This window comes from Lepidochelys olivacea, assembly GCF_965140295.1.
Source record: "Lepidochelys olivacea isolate rLepOli2 genome assembly, chromosome: 3".
Classification (NCBI taxonomy): Eukaryota; Metazoa; Chordata; order Testudines; family Cheloniidae; genus Lepidochelys; species Lepidochelys olivacea.
In genome coordinates this window covers 86,363,749-86,384,641 of record NC_140413.1, presented here as the reverse complement: position 1 = coordinate 86,384,641, position 20,893 = coordinate 86,363,749, and the positions used below count along the sequence as shown (strand labels likewise).

Sequence of the window (20,893 nt, the reverse complement as noted above, 5' to 3'; positions counted from 1 at the left end):
TTTGTGTGTTGTCCGTTGTCTTGTAGATGTTCAAGGCAGCTTGTGCTGCTGTCATGGTGAGGGATGTTGATGGATAGGGAGATATCATCCATGGTTGGAAGGATGGTGTTCTGAGGAAGGTTGTTAATGTTGCAGAGTTTCTGGAAGAAGTCAGTTGTGTCCTTGAAGAAACTGGCCCTTTTGTGTTGTGAGTGGTTTTTGTGTGGTTTCTATGAGTCCTAATGTTCCTTCAACAAAATTTAATTACATGATTGCATACTAGTTCTGCTATAGGATCTCTGCCTTATTCAGTGCATAGGATAGAGGTGTTCACTGAAAGAGCAGCTATTGTAGAGTTTGTGTTTTTTCATTGTTCAGTATGTAGTCCAAGTTATTATTACCCTAAAGCATTCACACCCTGCTCAGAAAACAGAATTATTAGGATATGTCTACACTGCACGCTAAACCTGGGCTCTGACTCAGATTTGAGCTCAAGCTGCTCTTCCGTCCATGCACAAATCAGTCTGACTTGGGTCAGAAAGCACTCAGGATCTGGGTGGAGAGAGTGAGAGCCCAAGTCCTACTGATACTTGGGTCCAAGCCCTGTCATTTTGCAGTGTAGCTCAAGCCACAGACTCGAGTCAGAAGGTCTGCATAATGCAGTATGGACACGTTAGCCCAAGTCCAGCAATTTTAAGCCCAGATTTACAATGCAATGTGGATGCTCAGGTGAGTACTTCACAAACATTTTCACAACACCCCTGTGAGATGATGTGCTATTATCCCCATTTTACAGATGGGCAACTGAGGCACAGAGCATTTAAGGTCAAAAGTGTCCTTAAGTTTGGGTACCCAATTTGAGATGCCTAGGGTCTGCTTTTTCAGAGTATTTAACATTATATAGCACTTACAGCTGAATGTGCACAAAGCAATTGTTATCGCCATCACAACATATAGCGAGACATGGCAGTTTACCAAGAAAGATGCGCAAAACTGGATGCATTTCATCACAAATGTCTGAGAAGAATATTGAGAATAACCTGTAGAGATAGCAAAAAGAAAAGGAGTACTTGTGGCACCTTAGAGACTAACCAATTTATTTGAGCATAAGCTTTCGTGAGCTACAGCTGAAGTGAGCTGTAGCTCACAAAAGCTTATGCTCAAATAAATTGGTTAGTCTCTAAGGTGCCACAAGTACTCCTTTTCTTTTTGCGAATACAGACTAACACGGCTGTTACTCTGAAACCTGTAGAGATAGGAAGACAAATGAAGTCAGAAAAATTACTGGACAAGATATCCTCTCACAAATAATCTACAAAAGAAGAAATCAGTGGCTGGGACATGTGCTGAGAATGGAAAAAGAACACTTACCAAATACCGCCCTTGAGTCGAGGCCAGAAAGCGCAAGAAGAAAGAGAGGAAGACTGCGAATAACACGGAAATGAACAGTTCTGAACAACATCAAGCACCTTAACATGAAATGGGAAGATTTGGAGAGAAGGGCAGTTGACAAGCAAGGATGGCAAATGTGGGTAGCCCAGTGTTCAGCAAAGCATGGGATGGACTAAGGTCTAAGGTAAGCACTTACAGCTTCATTGACTTAAGTTGAAGTTGTGAGTGCTGAAGACTCCTGCAAATCAGGCCCCAGAGTCACAAGTTGAGCATCCAGAAAATGAGGAATACACAGTTAGTGGCCACGTACAAAGTTGTGACTTGCCTAGCATCACAAGAACTGTAATAGAGGCAGGAGTAGAATCCAGTTCTCTAATGGTGGCATTCAACTTCTTTAACCAGGGGTCCATCGTTTCTCTTCCAGCAGTCCCCTTCCTCATTCATTACACACCTTTCCCAATTTCTGCAACAAGTGAGGCAGAGGTCCTACAGAGAGCAGCCTCCTCCACTACACAACTCCAATTCATCCTCTGAGCATGATCCATTCTGTGCACTGAATGAGACAGGAGTGCTGTAGAGAAAAATAGAATGTGATTGTGCAACTAAAACTGTATCATAATGCATACAGACAATAGGGCCAAATAAAGAGTCCACAGGTAATCTTAATTCAGGCATTTCCTAATTTCTCAGTGCTTAGCTTTGCAATCTTAATGTTCTTTTAATGTTATATGTAATTTTCTAGGTTTTAAAAAAAGGAAACTGAAAAATCCATCACGTGGCATCATGTTGACATGCACATGGGTCATGAACAGGATTGGAACCTTTAGAACCACCCCACAGACCTCTGCCACTTGAGCTAACAGAGTAACAGACAGAAGTAGTAGGTTAGCATTTTTTATGTGGGTCATACATGACAGGGGATAGAGAGATACACTTCTCCAGTGGGTTTCACAGCTATTTGCTGATAGCAAAGGAATGTTGAGACTATGGAATCTTGTGTTCAATGTTAGGTTCTGGAAAGTAGCACGCTGTTGTGCCAACAATCCTTTCTACCCCTGTACCATCTAGCTTCTCCCTGTCTAGCCTCGTCTCCCTGCCCCTGTCCCATCGCACAGCCAGTCCCAGTCTTCCATCCCAGACTCTTCACCTAGTCCCAATATCCCTTGCTCAACCAGCCCTGGGCTATTTTTCAAAGTCCCAGTCTTCCCCTGCACATCCTGGCTCCCAGTCCCATTTTCCCTCTTGCAGCTTCTCATCCTAATCTTCTCCTCATCCTTCTCAACCCCACCATTGGGCTCCTCATCCATTCTCAGTCTTCCATCTTACTTGGGCTCCTTGTCCAACCTCCCCACAATCAAAACAACAAAAAAGCCCATAGTCTGGCTCCCAGTGTTTCTCTTTCTCCCTTCCCCAACAAGCAGGAAGGAGGAGACAGTTGCCATCCAAAGTGCTTCAGAACCAAAGCGGGCAGCTTCTCTCTCTGGCAAACCTCCTGTGGCCAAACTGAACAGGATTCCTAGGTTGACCCACCTGACCAAGATTGTTGGATTGAAATTTCTGCTTGGGACAGTATGGAGTCAGGATATGGATGGCCCTTCTACCACTTCTTTTTTATGTCCTTAATTCCCCCTCCTCACACACCCAAACTCTGACCTCAGCAAGAGTCCGATACTTTACAGACCAACATACTTTCAATTTAGAAACCTACGATGTTCATTAGTACCTGTCGAAAATATTAGGTTGGAATTAAGATTTTGAGGAATTGGATATATCCTTAGGGATGACTGTGCATTGGAACTGAAAGATGATATTGAGATGATGAGTGCATCTGGATTATAATGGTTTATGGGGTGATAGGACTCATGGCTTTTTATTGTCCTGCGTGCAAATATTATATTAACTAGAAATTTCCCAAATTTTTAGTAATTGCTTTGGTGTAGTTTTCCCTTGAGCAATCTTACTTCCAAATTAACTAAGATTTTGTTTAGTTTGGGAAGTATAAATAAATATATATATTTAATTTTCCTGATATCTGCTGGGAGAGCAATACAGTGGTGCATAGACAATCCAGGAAGTTTTTGGAAAGCGTAGAGGACAATTTCCTGGTGCAAGTGCTAGAGGAGCCAACTAGGGGGGAAGCTTTTCTTGACCTGCTGCTCACAAACCGGGAAGAATTAGTGGGGGAAACAAAAGTGGATGGGAATCTGGGAGGCAGTGACCATGAGTTGGTTGAGTTCAGGATCCTGACACAGGGAAGAAAGGTAAGCAGCAGGATACGGACCCTGGACTTCAGGAAAGCAGACTTCGACTCCCTCAGGGATCAGATGGGTAGGATCCCCTGTGGGACTAACATGAAGGGGAAAGGAGACCAGGAGAGCTGGCTGTATTTCAAGGAATCCCTGTTGAGGTTACAGGGACAAACCATCACGATGTGTAGAAAGAATAGTAAATATGGTAGGCGACCAGCTTGGCTTAACGGTGAAATCCTAGCGGATCTTAAACATAAAAAAGAAGCTTACAAGAAGTGGAAGGTTGGACATATGACCAGGGAAGAGTATAAAAATATTGCTCGGGCATGTAGGAATGAAATCAGGAGGGCCAAATCGCACCTGGAGCTGCAGCTAGCGAGAGATGTCAAGAGTAACAAGAAGGGTTTCTTCAGGTATGTTGGCAACAAGAAGAAAGCCAAGGAAAGTGTGGGCCCCTTAATGAATGAGGGAGGCAACCTAGTGACAGAGGATGTGGAAAAAGCTAATGTACTCAATGCTTATTTTGCCTCTGTCTTCACGAACAAGGTCAGCTCCCAGACTGCTGCGCTGGGCATCACAACATGGGGAATAGATGGCCAGCCCTCTGTGGAGAAAGAGGTGGTTCGGGACTATTTAGAAAAGCTGGATGTGCACAAGTCCATGGGGCCGGACGAGTTGCATCCGAGAGTGCTAAAGGAATTGGCGGCTGTGATTGCAGAGCCATTGGCCATTATCTTTGAAAACGGGGGAAGTCCCGGATGACTGGAAAAAGGCTAATGTAGTGCCAATCTTTAAAAAAGGGAAGAAGGAGGATCCTGGGAACTACAGGCCAGTCAGACTCACCTCAGTCCCCTCAGTCACCTCAGTCCCCGGAAAAATCATGGAGCAGGTCCTCAAAGAATCAATCCTGAAGCACTTACATGAGAGGAAAGTGATCAGGAACAGTCAGCATGGATTCACCAAGGGAAGGTCATGCCTGACTAATTTAATTGCCTTCTATGATGAGATTACTGGTTCTGTGGATGAAGGGAAAGCAGTGGATGTATTGTTTCTTGACTTTAGCAAAGCTTTTGACACGGTCTCCCACAGTATTCTTGTCAGCAAGTTAAAGAAGTATGGGCTGGATGAATGCACTATAAGGTGGATAGAAAGTTGGCTAGATTGTTGGGCTCAACGGGTAGTGATCAATGGCTCCATGTCTAGTTGGCAGCCAGTGTCAAGTGGAGTGCCCCAGGGGTCGGTACTGGGTCCGGTTTTGTTCAATATCTTCATAAATGATCTGGAGGATGGTGTGGATTGCACTCTCAGCAAATTTGCGGATGATACTAAACTGGGAGGAGTGGTAGATACGCTGGAGGGGAGGGATAGGATACAGAAGGACCTAGACAAATTGGAGGATTGGGCCAAAAGAAATCTGATGAGGTTCAATAAGGATAAGTGCAGGGTCCTGCACTTAGGACGGAAGAACCCAATGCACAGCTACAGAGTAGGGACCGAATGGCTCGGCAGCAGTTCTGCAGAAAAAGACCTAGGGGTGACAGTGGACGAAAAGCTGGATATGAATCAGCAGTGTGCCCTTGTTGCCAAGAAGGCCAATGGCATTTTGGGATGTATAAGTAGGGGCATAGCGAGCAGATCGAGGGACGTGATCGTTCCCCTCTATTCGACATTGGTGAGGCCTCATCTGGAGTACTGTGTCCAGTTTTGGGCCCCACACTACAAGAAGGATGTGGATAAATTGGAGAGAGTCCAGCGAAGGGCAACAAAAATGATTAGGGGTCTGGAACACGTGACTTATGAGGAGAGGCTGAGGGAACTGGGATTGTTTAGTCTGCAGAAGAGAAGAATGAGGGGGGATTTGATAGCTGCTTTCAACTACCTGAGAGGTGGTTCCAGAGAGGATGGTTCTAGACTATTCACAGTGGTAGAAGAGGACAGGACAAGGAGTAATGGTCTCAAGTTGCAGTGGGGGAGGTTTAGATTGGATATTAGGAAAAACTTTTTCACTAGGAGGGTGGTGAAACACTGGAATGCATTACCTAGGGAGGTGGTAGAATCTCCTTCCTTAGAAGTTTTTAAGGTCAGGCTTGACAAAGCCCTGGCTGGGATGATTGAATTGGGGATTGGTCCTGCTTTGAGCAGGGGGTTGGACTAGATGACCTCCTGAGGTCCCTTCCAAACCTGATATTCTATGATTCTATGATATATAAATTGTGACTAAAACACCAGATGTGTAATGCCCAACATATCTTCGAGAGTGGAGAAAGGTAAACAAACTAGAGAAAGAAATTTAAGTGTAAATATTGCTACAATATAATCAGTAATCTTTTTGTTTGTTTGTTTGCTCTCCAGGCCTTTTTATGGTTATCATGAAAAGGAGAGAGAGTTTATGAAGATCTATCTTTACAATCCTTCAATGGTGAAAAGGTAAGGCTATAATAAAATAGAACTCTCAACAGCTTTCACTGTGTCTTCTGAACCAGAAAGGGAAGTGAGATGATTATTCCATGTATTTTCATTTGGAAGAAATGTGTACATTTAAAACAACAATAATATTAGTAGGGCTGTCAATTAATCACAGTTAACTCATGCGATTAAAAAAATTAATCCTGATTAAAAAATTAATCGCAGTTTTAATTGCACTATTAAACAATAAAATACCAATTGAAATTTTTTAAATATTTTGGATGTTTTTCTACATTTTCAAATATATTGATTTAATTACAACACAGAATACAAAGTTTACAGTGCTCATTTTATATTATTTTTATTACAAATATTTGCACTGTAAAAATGATAAACAAAAGAAATTGTATTTTTCAGTTCTCTTCATACAAGTACTGTAGTGTAATCTCTTTGTCATGAAAGTGCAACTTACAAATGTAGATTTTCTTTTGTTACATAACTGCACTCAAAAACAAAACAGTGTAAAACTTTAGAGCCTACAAGTCCATTCAGTCCTACTTCTTGTTTAGCCAATGGCTTAGACAAACAAGTTTGTTTACATTTACAGGAGATAATGCTGCCCACTTCTTATTTACAGTGTCACCTGAAAGTGAGAACAAGTGTTCACACGGGACTTTTGTAGCTGGCATTGCAAGGTATTTATGTGCCAGAGATCCTAAACATTCATATGCCCCTTCATGCTTCGGCCACCATTTCAGAGGATATGCTTCCATGCTGATGATGCTCATTAAAAAAAAATGCATTAATTAAATTTGTGACTGAACTCCTTGGAGGAGAATTGTATGTCTCCTTCTCTGTTTTACCTGCATTCTGCCATATATTTCATGTTATGGCAGTCTTGGATGATGACCCAGCACACATTCATTTTAAGAACACTTTCACTGCAGATTTGACAAAATGCAAAGAAGGTACCGATGTGAGATTTCTAAAAATAGCTACAGTACTTGACCCAAGGTTTAAGAATCTGAAGTGCGTTCCAGAATCTGAGAGGGATGAGATGTGGAGCATGCTTTCAGAAGTTTTAAAAGAGCAACAATCCAGTGTGGGAATTACAGAATCCAAACCACCAAAAAAGAAAATCAACATTCTGCTGATGGCATCTGACTCAGAATATGAAAATAGACATGCAGCTGCACTGCTTTGGATCGTTATCAAGCAGAACCCGTCATCAGCATGGACGCATGTACTCTGGAATGGTGGTTGAAGGATGAAGGAAAATATGAATCTTTAGTGCATCTGACACGTAAATATCTTGTGATGCCAGCTACAACAGTGCCATGCGAACGTCTGTTCTCACTTTCAGGTAACATTGTAAATGAGAAGTGGGCAGCATTATCTCCTGCAAATGTAAACAAACTTGTTTGTCTGAGCAAGAAGTAGGACCGAGTGGACTTTTAGGCTCTAAAGTTTTACATTGTTTTATTTTTGTACATAATTCTACATTTTTAATTTTAACTTTCATATTAAAGAGATTGCACTACAGTACTTGTGTTAGGGGAATTGAAAAATCCTATTGTTTTTTACAGTGCAAATATTTGTAATAAAAAATAAATATAGAGAGAGCACTGTGCACTTTGTATTCTGTATTGTAATTGAAATCAGTATATTTGAAAATGTAGAAAACATCCAAAAATATTTAAATAAATTATATTCTATTATTGTTTAACAGCGTGATTAATTGCATGATTAATTGCAATTTTTTTATTGCACGATTAATCACGATTAATTTTTTTAATAGGTTGACAGCCCTAAATATTAGTAATTATTACCCCCAATTCAGCAAAGTATGTAAGCATATACCTAATGTTAAGCATGTGAGTAGTCTTAAGGAATAGCTTATGCAAGGGAAATGAAACATGAAATGTAGCTGCAATTAATTGTCTATTCAGACTTAAATACATTCAGTCAAAATAATTCTTGTTGTAACTGTGTTTAAATCAATGGAGTTAAAACAGGATTGAATTAAACATAGTGATATTTCAAGTACTATGAGGTGAATTTTCATAAATAAAAATGCTTGTTTATAAAATTTTAAATTCTGGTATCCAATCACAGAATTTAAAATGATCTGGAAAAATCAGATAATTTGGTATAAATCAGTAATGTAACATTATGTTTATTAAATTCAAAGAACAGTTAATGCAACATTAAGACTGAGATAATTGCACAAACCCCAGGAAATTAAGTCTTTATAGTTCATAGCATAACTGAAATCCTTTGGATCTATGTAATGTTTTGTATCATATGTTAACTTTACTAAAATCTAATTTATGATTATGAAAAAACTAATACGATAGTCCATTAATGACTATTGGCCAAGGTGGTCAGGGATACAATCCCATGCTTCAGATGTCCCTAAACCTCCATTTGCCAGAAGCGTCTGGCACTGGCCACTGTCAGAGATGGGGTAGATGGACCATTAGCCTGACACAGAATGGCTTTTGTTATGTTAATGATTGTCCAGAAAGTTATTTGATCCAAATAAGTAGGATAAAAGAATTTTACAAGGCTTTTTCATATGATGTTAAGTTTGTCTTAATATATTGTATATGCACAATGTGGTTGAGTTACAATTGCTGTAGGAACCATATATTGAAACTTTTAGATTTTAATCATTCATATTTGAACTGTGTTATCTTATCATAGTTTCTTCCTTTAATTACCTAGTTTTTATTTTTAGATAACATTTTATTGTATTATATAGTCAAATAAATGCACTGAAACCCTTTACAAATGCAGATACCAGTCTGACATTCAGATAAATTAATTGCATGTTTGTAATTATTCAAAGGTATATGTTTATTTTAATATACAGATCTTTGAAGAAAATACGTGTCTGCAGATATATGCTGCATTACAAAGGTTGCTTTGTTAAAAAATTAGAGTACTGTATTACGCATGAACAGTTTGTAATTTTCAAACATTTATGACTTGTTTGTTAATATGGCAAAGGACCACAGGGAGATTTTCAAAGTCACAAATAACATTTAGTTATCCAACTGTCCTTGGGCCATTGAGGTCAATGCAAAGCTTTCCATGGACTTCTGAGGGCCTTACATCAGTCCCCAGAACTATTGCTATGTGCTATGATACTTCTGTAGAGATTTTTATAATTGGACGGTTATAGCTCCTCTGTGCCTATTTTCAGATTTACTGAATTATTATTAGGGCAGACCAGTTTTGTTAAGGACATTTGTTAAAACGTAGAGGTTTGCAGCATTTATAATGTTACTAAAACTAAATATATTGTGGAGTTTTTAAATATTTATTGTGATTTTAATTGATAAACCCAATAAGATGGTGTAACTTTTCAACATGTTTCAATTTGTTTTTAACTTTAGAGTATGTGAGCTTCTACAAGGTGGAGCCATAATGAATAAATTTTACCAGCCTCATGAAGCCCATATTCCCTACCTCCTACAACTGTTTATAGACTACAACCTGTATGGAATGAATTTAATAAACCTGGCTGCTGTCAAATTCAGAAAAGCAAAGAGAAGAAGTAAGGTGTTTATTTCTCAAGGCTAAATCATAAATAATTGTTTTGTAGATTCAAACCACTGCTTCCAAAATGGATCAACATTAGGTTTCAGATTTTACCATTCTTTGCTCTGACTTAAATACAGTTTTGTGTATTATCTGTGTACTGTATATTATTCATTTATAGCTTTGCCTTCTTCATCAAAATTCACTTTGAGCTTTCTCTCATTGTTCTAATTTGTGCATGTTTTCTGGACTTAAAAAACAAAATAGAGTGGGAAAAGGGCCACTTAGAGACACATGAGCTGTTGCATAACTATCAAGGCATATGCTACCTATGACAGATGTGGATTTGAATGTCAAGTCACAAAAGTTAGGCACCTGTTTTCCAGTCCAAAATTATAAGGGAAGCTTTTTCAGCTTGTACCACAGTTTATCTTTAGTTGAAGAATTCATGTAGAGGTTAAAAGAAAAGGAATACTTGTGGCACCTTAGAGACTAACAAATTTATTTGAGCATAAGCTTTCATGAGGTTAGTTGATTGATTGCATTGTTTAAATATTTTTGCTATTCATTCTTTCAGTTGTGCCCTAGATCCTTTGTGGTTTGTTCTTTATTGTAGTGGCACATTCATGAAGTTATAGCTAGGTTATGTTGTTATCCTCTGACAAAATTTTTAATGAAAGTGCTTCTAATTTATTATACCACTGCTGTTTTCTCCAGGTTAAAATTTGCAATATTTATGTCTGAGAAAGGGAGACATTTTTAACTCTCCCTTTGAAAGATCAGTTTGGCATGCTGTACTTCAAATTCCCATGACATAAAAGTATAATTTGCAAATGATTACTCCATAATGTGATATAAATACTTTTAGTATTTTGATGGGGAGGGAGAAAAGGGAGGGACAAAATTGACTGAGATTTAGAAAAATAACTACGGACTGTCCATTTTTGGTGCGTTACTTAAACAAAAATGTAGAGTTGTGTCTTTTATCTGTCAGAGCTACAAAATAATGAGTTTAAAGGAATTGTTAAAAATTATTTGCATCAGAAATGGTAAATAGTCGTCTATATGATTTTAAATTGTGGTTCCCTTTTTATTTTTACACACACACACACACATACACATACACACACACACACTCAAATCAAAGCATTTTAAATCACCAAGTGGAAAGCCCCCATTTAAATCAACTTTTTCTTTGTATTTTAGTTATTTTCTAAAGAAAGATGTAGTCTCATTGGTTAATATAACTGTTAAAACATGTTCATTTACAACTAAATAGAGCCTCTATGCTAGATTTGGTACATCTTTTTGATACCAAAGAGGGTACTTTATAACTATATATTTAAGGAGTTATATAACTTAATATTTTCAGATTCTTATTCAATGTACATTTTTAGAATGTTAGAAAATGGTGAATGATCTACTGCTTATTTACTAAGTAACTTTTTGCTCATGATTTGCATCAAGCTGCATTAGGATGGTAACTGGAATTTAATTAAACACACAAAACAGCATATAAAATATATTTTTATTAAACAAAACAAGCCCTTAATATAGTACATGACATATTGTACCATATTTATAAAGCTTGACATTAAAAGTTCGGTATTTTCCCCAGTTATTTCTGTATATTGAAAAGCAGCCTTTAACTCAAAAGTTTTTGATAGAGGCTCATGGATTCAGCATATATATTTTTTTATTTAAATGTTTTAGGAGACTATCATAAGTTTAGGCCTAAACATATTTGAATTAAATTTGGATTTAATTTTAAATGAATTTATTTAAAAAAATTATAGTTTAAATACGAATTAAAAAATTTATTTAAATAAAAAAATCTAATTTTTTTTAAATCATCACTTTTTATCCACCCTGAGACAGACAGACACACTCTGTTATGAAGCCCCTTATAGCCATTTATTTTAAATATATCCAAAAAGCTCTTGGAACCCTTAATCTGTCCACGCTCAGGAATAATTCCACCCTCTTGCTGTTCTATATGTTGGGAGCAGTGGGAGGTCAGAGGACTGCAACTCTGATAAGGAGAAAAGATCTTCAAGGGGAATAATCCATGGGGCCCTACATCCAGTCATTGGGAGGAAAAGGGGAGAAGCAGGATCAGGTACTTGCATTCTTCCCAAGATCCCAAAAGAGCCTCCCAGAGGCAGGCAGATAGGGTGTAGGCAGTGTTCCCTCTAATTTTTTACGTCCATGTGCGTAATTAATTTTCTTATGTGCACCAATATGGAGTGATGTGTGGTAGGGATGGGGCCGAGGGGTTCGGAGTGCGGGAGGGGGCTCAGGGCTGGGGCAGAGGGTTGGGGTGCAGTGGGGTGAGGGCTCTGGCTGGGGGGTGCGGCTCGTGTGGGGCCAGAGATGAGGGGTTCGGGGTGCAGGAGGGAGCTCAGGACTGGGGCAGAGGGTTGGGATGCAGGGGGTGACCCCACTACATTTTCCAATATTAAAGCAACATGCTGTTCTCCTTCAGGTTCATCATTTTTAAATGACAAAACCATGACAGTAATCTCCCCTTGAGGTAGCCTGGATGTACAGTAGAGGCTCAGAATCTCAGTTTTACACTGAGCGCATCATGTTGGAAACTAATGAACAGCCTTCAATGTGGCATTTAAGCCTGGGTCTGATGGGAAGGGAGGAAAGAAGCTAAGAAAAAGACAAAACAGTTGCTGAGACAGAACTGCCAATGACAGAAAAAAAGGAGTCAAGGGGAAACACTGAGAAACTTATGCAGAAGCAAGGGAGATAGACAGAAATAGAGAGAGACTGGTGAAAGTGGAACAAATGGTGCCCTGGATTGCTAAAATCACTAGGAGCTGGGGGCTCCGGCTGTGGGACGGGCTCTGGGGTGGGGATGGGATGAGGGGTTTGGGGTGCAGGCTGTCCTGGGCTGCAGTGGGGGGAGAGGACTACCCCCAGCCCTCTCTCCCCGCAGCAGCTTGGGGCCAGGTAAGAGGCGCCTCTCCACGGCAGTTCCAGCTGGACTGGGCTGGAGGAGGGGCGCCTCTCCACAGCCACGGCAGCTCTGGTGGGGCTGGCTGGGTCAGGCTGGGGGAGGGGCACCTCTCCCCACCTGCACGGCCCTTGGTAGCCTGCTGCACAGCTGCGCAGCTTACAGGGAACTTAGATGTAGGGAACACTCTCTTCTTCCGTCCTCCCTTCAGAGGTCTAGTTGTCTAAATGTGGGGAGAGGAAAACAACATTCAGATGTCACACTTGGCTTGTAGGTGGGCTCAAAGAGTTGTGGCCAGTTTCATTACCTGTGGAAACAAGTCTTTGGGTCTCTAATCTCTTTCTCCGCCTCTTGCTTTACACGGGCTGTGCCTAGCCTCTCAGCTCCTTGTCAGGTCTGCTGTTTTTAATCTATTATCTGGAAGGGTGAACAAAAAACGACTATCAGGCTAGCCCCTTAATTTCTCTCCCATCTTTAAGTCTGAGAGGTCTAGTTCCTGAATGGAGGAGAGTTTGGACAGGGAGAGTGGGTGTAACCAAATGATGCACATGCCTGTTTCTTCTTCCCCTGTGGGCAGTACCACAGATTGTCCTGGCAGGGAGTAGCAAATCCAGTATCAGTCCTGTACCTAACTGTGTTTGTGGGAATCAAACCAAGATGGTTGATTTACACAGGCAGTCCTGCTACTCAGACAACTGTACCATTTTGGAAGTATGATTGCTAAATAGGCAAATCCATGGTGAGGGGCAATGTGGTATTCTCAGACCTTGCCTGCATATGTCTGGAGGAAGCAGGTATGTCTGTTCCCTCCTTCTCAGTGTGGTATATTAGTGGGGGGAAAGGTCCCCCGTCATACCTGCTGAAGACCTGGAATCTTCAGCAGTTGAGTTTCCTCTTTTGCCATGAACCCTAGGGGTTCACGAACATTGCTGTAGGAGCTAGACTTTATTCCAGGAGTGGGAAGATGACAATAGGGGTGCCCTTAAATCTTCACAAATAACTTCTTAAAAATAGACTCAGATTGGATTATTACTGAAAATGACCCTTACTTTTTTGATTTATTTGCAAGGTGGAGGTTGTTTAAAAAAAAAAAAAAAGTAGCAGCAGTAGGGGCAAGAATGCTTTAAAACCATTATTGCTTCAAGAAAATACATTTTCAAAATAAAATACTATTTTTCCTAGTACGTGGTCTACAGGTAAAATGTTGATTAAATACTTATTTAGCAGATTCAGTACTATACCTTTAAAACACACAAATGCTTACTGAGTCCTATTGTGTGTGTATTCAAAAGTGTGTATGAAGCTGTGTTTCTAAATGATGCATGGTGCGTATCAGTGAACATGCAACTAATTTTGGAGAAGAAAAAAAGTATTTACGTTCATCTAAATATATATTTACCCAAGGGACTGACACTTGTCTCCTGGATCACTAATAGATTTTCGTTAACAAATATGGAAGATTTTCTTGTTGAAGGATATAAATTAAATTTAAAAAACTGTTGGTGTGTGCCACAAGCCAATAAAAGTTGAGAAAATCTGAAATTCAAGTTGATCTTTAGTGTGGAAGTGGGAGACTTGAGTAATCTTTTTGGAGTCTGTTTTTGCTGTTGTCAAACAGCAAAAGCAAAACTGTTGTTTCTAGTGCCACTGCCTGTGTGTGCTTCATCGTTCCTTCCTCTGAAGAGTTAAGTTCCACAAGGAGACCACAAGAGGAGGTAGTAAATCTTCAGAGGGCACTTCCCCAGCTTGACCCTGGAGCACAATTCCTTAAACTGAAACCTCTGAGCAAACTTATACAGTCCTTTCTTTATCTGTAGGTCAGACACCATCTGCTTTCACTGCAGATTTCTACTTACTGTTATGGACACCACATCTGGAATACATTGTGTATTCTCTTTCCGTTCAGGGCATAAGAAAGACGAAAAGTGCTAAGTAATGTTTGGAGTTTTATCTGGTATCTGATTTCTATTGGGAGGTTGGCTGAGGCCCCAGGCATTTGGGAATCCTGAGGGAGTTTAGATCAGAGATGACAAATAATTTCCCTTGAAGCTCCCTTAAAAAGCAAAAGAAGAAAAGTAGTTTACAGCTTTAATTTTAATGATTTCATCATATGCTGTGAATATTTGTTTTTCTTTTTTTGGTGGGTGTCCATGTGAATCTATTCATAGGTAGAGAAATTATCAGTAAGGTAAAGGGTAGTGTGATTCCTTTTTGAAGTTTGTCACACATGTTGTAAAGCATTTCTTTCCTTCTTTCAAAGCATTCATATTGCTAGTGCAAACCTATAACTTTAAAAGGGTAATTAAGTGTGCAAATAAAAATGTAAAGTATTGTAAAACTAACATTATTCCTTATATGTTTCTGTTTCTAGGTGATACTTTAGATGGAATTGGATATTACAAAGATAATTTGCCAGAAAATTCTGTTACTGGAACTTTTTTTCGTTGGGAAGAGGATGACATACCAAGGTCAGCATCTCTAAACAACTTTTTTAAAAAAAAAAATACACTAATATGTAGAGAAGACAGAAACTTATAGGCAGTTAAATATATTCATCCATGAATGACTTCTGAATTCCATTGTTAATTTTAATTATCCCAGTATGCCATTTTTCTTTCTGCAAAGAATGCAAAAATTAGTCACAACGTAGGTAATAATTTTGTGTGACTTTAGTTTTGTATGAAGAGGACTCATTTAACCATCATCTCTTTTTCAGGATTTTGTTACTTGGTTGTAAAAACTTACTGTAGTATAAAACTTGAAATACAAATGTAAAATTCAGATGTCAGTTATTTTTAAAATAAACTTTCCAACTATTGGCATTTGATTAAAGATCAAATAAAAAAAATTATTTCAGAGAATATTTACATCTTCATTCATAAATTCAAATTTTTGTAATCACCCCTGCACTAATGTGAATAGTGGACCATCAAACTACACTTAGCTGCTGGTTCCTAAAGACAGCAGCAACCAATCAGAGCTTTAAAGTCTCTTGCACTCTTCTAGTTTTCCATGAGTTTCCTAGTCTTCAGTTAGTTGCCTGTAAAGATGGTTGCAACAGCTTTACAGAAATGTGTGTTTGTGTGCTCTCCAGAAAAGGAAGATGGAAAAGAGCGTGAAAAATACCTCGTGCTGCTTAGAGCTATGTAATGTACCACAGCAGGTTCATTCCCTGAGCCACCTTCTAAACTTTTTCACAGGTCTTGTATCTGCTCACATTTTCAGAAAACTTGAGAGCATTCCTTTCCTTTCAATCCTCTTTGAGTGGCTTCTGCTTTTTTTTCACTTGTATGGATCAAAGTACCTGTGCTATGAGATTCCAGAATCTTCTGGTGAGGACTGTGTTGGTGCTACTCATCTCCCCCTCCTCACTGGATGAAGGATTTTGAGGGTATAAAGGGAGTGACGTCAACCATTCTTCAGTTCCTTCTAATTGCTTATGATGCAGTGAGCTTGAATCCCCTGTGATGTTCTCAATATTTCTTTTATCGTTTTTTTTTCTTTCTGCCCTTTGAGGACTATTTTTATCTATAGTTAGTCAGCTTTTCTGAAGAGAAGAGAAGAAAGGCAGGTGCCTGTAGAGCCTCAGAACCCACAAAAGTAGAAGAGCCACCTCACATTCTTGTTGATGTGTGAGCCTCTTTAGGTTTGGTTGACTTAAGACTTGCCATCTATAAATCCAGCATCAACTTTGGAGATCCACTTACTATAGCGTCTAGTTGCCTTGTTTAAGTAGCACCACAATCACTGGATTAGTCCTGGTTGGCCAGGTTCAGTGCCAGGGATCCATCACTCTTCGACTTTGGAGAACCACTTGCTACAGCCCAAATGTGGTACTAGGGGTCTAGCATTGTCAACTATTCAGATCTGTTAAATGCACACATTCAAGAATTAAGAGCGTTTACAAAAATTCTCTGCCAATTCAGCTTATTTCGTATGCATCCATCCTTATGCATTTTAATCAGATCACAGGACAAATCATTGGCCATTGTCCTTGTGACAAAAGCGATGGACACATGGAATATTTAAAGACTATTATATCAACTTTATAAACGTTATACGTATCTTTATTTAGTGATTGTATTCCTGACTAAATAGGGGAGCTAAAAGTTTTCCAGCAAGAACTAAAAACACTGGGCGGATAATTAATGTACACCCCTAATGCAGGTAACAAGTTTGTGGAAGTGTCACTCTTGCCCTCCCCTTACACTCTCTGTCCTGGTTCAGTAGGCCTGCATATAAAGCACTGTAAACTATATAAAGAGACTACTCTTCTCAGGAAGCGGGTCAGTCATCCTCAGTCCAAGAACTGACATTAGACTTGTGACCAAGAGAGGCAGACCATGTGGAGTATTAAAAGTACTTTAAATCCTAGCAGTCTCCATATGGAAGACAGATAACTGCCAGGTAAGCTACACCTGTATAAGCTGTTTATTGTTTTTTAAGATGTGTTGTCTCTGTAATGCTTTTGGTCTGCAATAATAATACTTTGCTTTTTGAAAGTTTGCTGGTCACTTGCTAACTTTGTCATTGCCCCTGAGAGAACAGAAATGCAGGTTCAGAAATAAAAGTCCTGTATCAAAGTCAGACCTGCTGAGATAATTGCAGTGAATTGCGGGAGTCTGCAGCCTAAGTCCCTGATCTGAAGAGAGAGGACTGTGGGATCTTGCCTGTCTAGAGAAAGTTGACTGTTAAAGGCCTGAGGAGGTACCTAAGTGGGGTACCTTCAAGAAGGTTGCAAAGGGATCAGAGGTTCAGTAACCCTGGGAACTGAGCAGTCCTGATCAGCAGTTGGTGATAGGGAAAGCCAGACTTCTGGAAGAAATAAGTTGAATTGACTGGAAGGGCATCTCAAAGCCCTGCAAGTTTTCTGTGTCACAGGAAAACAAAATACAGTAGTTACTGATCTCAGTCATCAGTCAGTCTGTCCAAGAAATGTGGCATGTAAAACATGAGAGACTTCAGATATTAGAAGCTGGCCACAAGTGCCAAAAAAATGTGAATCTTCTGCTCCAGATGTAGTTTTTCAAGAGTACTCCTCATTCTGGTGGAACAGATTTTAAGTGTATGAGTTCTCTCTCCTTTTTTTAAAGCAGAAATTTTTAAGAGAAATAAAAACGACAGAGCTTTGCTATGTAACCCTTCTGCCTGTCAAAGTTGGCAGCAACAAGGGCCAGGTTCAGTATGTAGGGGTTCCATTCCAATAACACAATGCAAAACCAGCTCGAGCCCCCACCCAGTGACCTGGGACAAATATATACCACCCCCGCTGGGCGCCTCCAAGAGGCAATACTTCCCCTCTCGCAAGCACATAGTCTGAGTATAGCAAAAAGCCTTTTAATAACAGAGAGAAACAATGTGGCATTATGTTGGGGGAAACACCACCGACAGGATTCATAACACAACCCATGAGCAAAAAACCCACCCCAAGCAAATTGGGGCGTGTCCTTTCCCTTTGTCCAGCAACCGAAAGTCCCAACGACCCAAAAGTCTCTGTCCCTGGTCAGGGCAGCTCCAGAGTTCGAAAGTTTATCTGCAGAATTATAGCTCCCAAGCTGAGTAGAGTTTGGGGGGGGGGGGTTAAGGAGCACCTTATGTGGTCCACAGCTGATGGCCCCACCTCTCCATGGGGCTCCGCTCTGCCAGCCACCCCATGAGCTGCTCTAGGCATCCAACAAACTGCTCTGCTCCACCAGCCGCTCTGCTTGCCATCCCGCAAACTGCAATGCTCTGCTCTGCTCACCATCCCGCAAACTGCTGTGCTCCACAAGCGGCTCTGCTCCACAAGCCGTTCTGCAAACTGCTCCACCATATATCTTCAGACTCCCCCACTATTTAACACAACACTCAGTGATTTCAGCTCTTAGTAAGTTTAGCTTTTTTGTGATTTCAGCTTGTAGTAGGGGAGCCTCAGTGCTGGTGCACCATTAGCCCAGAGTGAATTCAGCTCAACAGCCTGTAACTAGACTCCTATTGGAAACAAAATTAGCTCTGATATTCCACAGTGGAGGAGAGGAGGAAGTGCAATTAGCATGTAAGGCCCTCACCAGGGGACCCATGCCACCAAGTATTAATACCTGTCCCCAGCCTCTCTCAATTCAGAGTTTTGGAACCCATCTCCCTTGCCTAGCAAGTGCTACTTAGTTGATGGCGAGTCTCTCCATCATAACAAAAGGCCAAGTACAGTTCCACTGTCCTTGATTCCCATAATCAGGGTAATAATTTATTCTTCCTGCCCCAATAACAGAGACACTGGGGATCCCACAGCAGCCAAAGTGACCATTTGGGCAGCTATGGGCTCATTCTAGGCGGGGTGGGTGTGCCTATGCAAATGAGATCGGCCCCTGAAGTTCTTTTCCACAACTTGCCACACCTCACCACCGGATGTCAGGGTGGAGCTCATGCTGACTCTGCTTACAGCTATAATAATGCCTCCAAACTGGCAACGGAGGGCATGAGATGTAAACCCAATACAGATTTAATAGTTTTATTAAGATAATGTTGAAATAAAAAGGAAACGGTACAGAGTTCAAGCATAGAAGTTTCTGGTTATCAGGGAATAAGGTACAGATTATCAAGGGGTGTGAAATTTGCTTAGGAGCTGGTGGTGTAAGGAATACATAATCTGCAGTCTCCCTGATTGGGGGTAAAAGTTTAACCGGTCAAAGTACAGACATTGAGATGTGGGGGTATGTTGTCCATATAGTGGCTATGTTCAGGTGTGGAGTATAATGAGCGGATATGATGATGGGGATGGATCTACCCTCATTTGGTGGGATTTAATGTTCAGTGAGTTTATGGTTCCATTTCATACGGTCCAATGGAAAAAGTTTGCAGTCCCTTTCAGTCCCTCTCAGTCCCTTTCCCATAGTGGATGCACGATGTCGTACCGGCTCACAGCCCCTGGTACTGTCGGTGGCCAGTGATGTGTTCGATGTAGATGTCCCTGGACCATCCGAGATCATGAGGCGCCGCATGAGCCGTGCGTAGCGTCGACCGATCCCACAGGTCCGCAGCACACACTCGTTGCAGGGGTCCCAAGCGCCCAGGGCTCCGACGATCAGGGCATCCATCTGCACCTCATAGCCCTTCGCTCTCAGGGTGTCGGCTGTGGGGCGTATTTTTCCAGCTTCCGAGCTCGGACTTCTCGGAAGGCTGGGGTCCTGTTCTCGAAGGGGACCGTGATGTCGACGAGGATGATCTTTTTCTGGGCCTCGTCGGTGACTACCACATCGGGTCACAACGGGCTGTCAGTGCCGGGGATGGCGCAGTTCACGGCGACCTCCCCCAGGCGCGGTGCGATGGCTTTCACTAGGTGGTCCTGGATGGCCTTGTGGCGCAGCTGCCAGGCTGTGGAGTGGGGCTTGCAGCTGCACAGGACATGGGGCAGGGGTCTCGTTGGAGAAGCCACACTTCCTGCAACGCTTGTCTTGGTTCCCGTGGCGGACAGCTCCGTTGAGCGGGACGCAGTTGAGCCGGGCGCGGTGGATGAACCGCCAGTCGGCGAAATGGGTGAAGCCGCCCCCGGCGAGGAAGTGGTTGCTGGCGTCCCACTTGCTGGTCAGCTCGAAGGCTTTACCCTGGTCCGGTTTACGTTTCAGGGCTTCCATGTACAGCAAGTGGATGGCTGCCTTCAGGGTCCTCTCTAGCATGCCCCTGGCGCTCCGGGTGACGATGGTGTTGTCCTCAGACCTGATCTATTACAGGTCTTGCTATTCCCTTATTTGCAGATCTACCCTATCAGGGGGCATATTTTTACCTAGAAAAAGATTTGTGCTTTCTGCTTAGTTAGTAAAGGAAGGGACTGAAATGCTAGCCATAGGAATTTTTTTTAGAGTAGATGACTGAATCTGAGGGTTTTCACCTGGCCAAGAACTAAACATGACAATGGTCTGAGGTCAATGGCTTGCTATTTTTCAGTCCTGCACCAGTCCTGCATAGAGTTTAAGGCCTGAAGGGCTATTATAATAATCTATTCTGGCCTGCATAATATAAGCCATAGAATTTTATCAAGGGATACCTACATCAAGCCCAGAAGTTCTGGCTGAGTTAAGGCATATCATTTTAGAAGTACATCCAATCTTGATTTTAAGACTACAAGTGATGGAAGATCCAAAACATATCTATGTAAATTGTTCCAATAACGATCAGATAGTCAGTTTAAATCAATTTAATATGTGCTGCATTGATTTTTGTATAGTTCTAATTTTTTAATCAAAATGTTGTACAGTACTAAGTCAAATGCCTTAGAGAAGTCTAAGTATATGATTTGTCAACCAAACTTGTGATCTCAAAAAATGATATCAGGTTTGTCTGGCAAGGTATATTTTCCATAAAACTGCATTTATTGGCATTA

At 40.9% G+C, this 20,893-nt stretch overlaps 2 protein-coding genes across 3 annotated transcripts in view; one reads left to right on the top strand and one right to left on the bottom strand.

Annotated features, from left to right (window-relative positions):
- MFSD4B (major facilitator superfamily domain containing 4B) overlaps window positions 1-20,893 on the bottom strand; it is a 399,121-nt gene that overhangs the window by 245,368 nt on the left and 132,860 nt on the right. Inside the window, exon 5 of one of the 2 annotated variants that reach the window (XR_014710872.1) lies at window positions 1,207-1,225. The exons of the other annotated variant lie outside the window; for it this stretch is intronic. The gene's annotated coding sequence lies outside the window, so the exon portion shown is untranslated. Of the gene's footprint in view, window positions 1-1,206; window positions 1,226-20,893 lie in introns of those variants that run through there. 2 annotated transcript variants of the gene reach the window in all.
- The window catches only part of REV3L (REV3 like, DNA directed polymerase zeta catalytic subunit), a 251,159-nt gene that overhangs the window by 115,099 nt on the left and 115,167 nt on the right, over window positions 1-20,893 (top strand). The window contains exons 3-5 of the mRNA XM_084623458.1: window positions 5,973-6,047; window positions 9,428-9,588; window positions 14,909-15,005. Of these exons, the coding sequence (XP_084479584.1) occupies window positions 5,973-6,047; window positions 9,428-9,588; window positions 14,909-15,005 (333 nt within the window). The remainder of the gene's footprint in view (window positions 1-5,972; window positions 6,048-9,427; window positions 9,589-14,908; window positions 15,006-20,893) is intronic.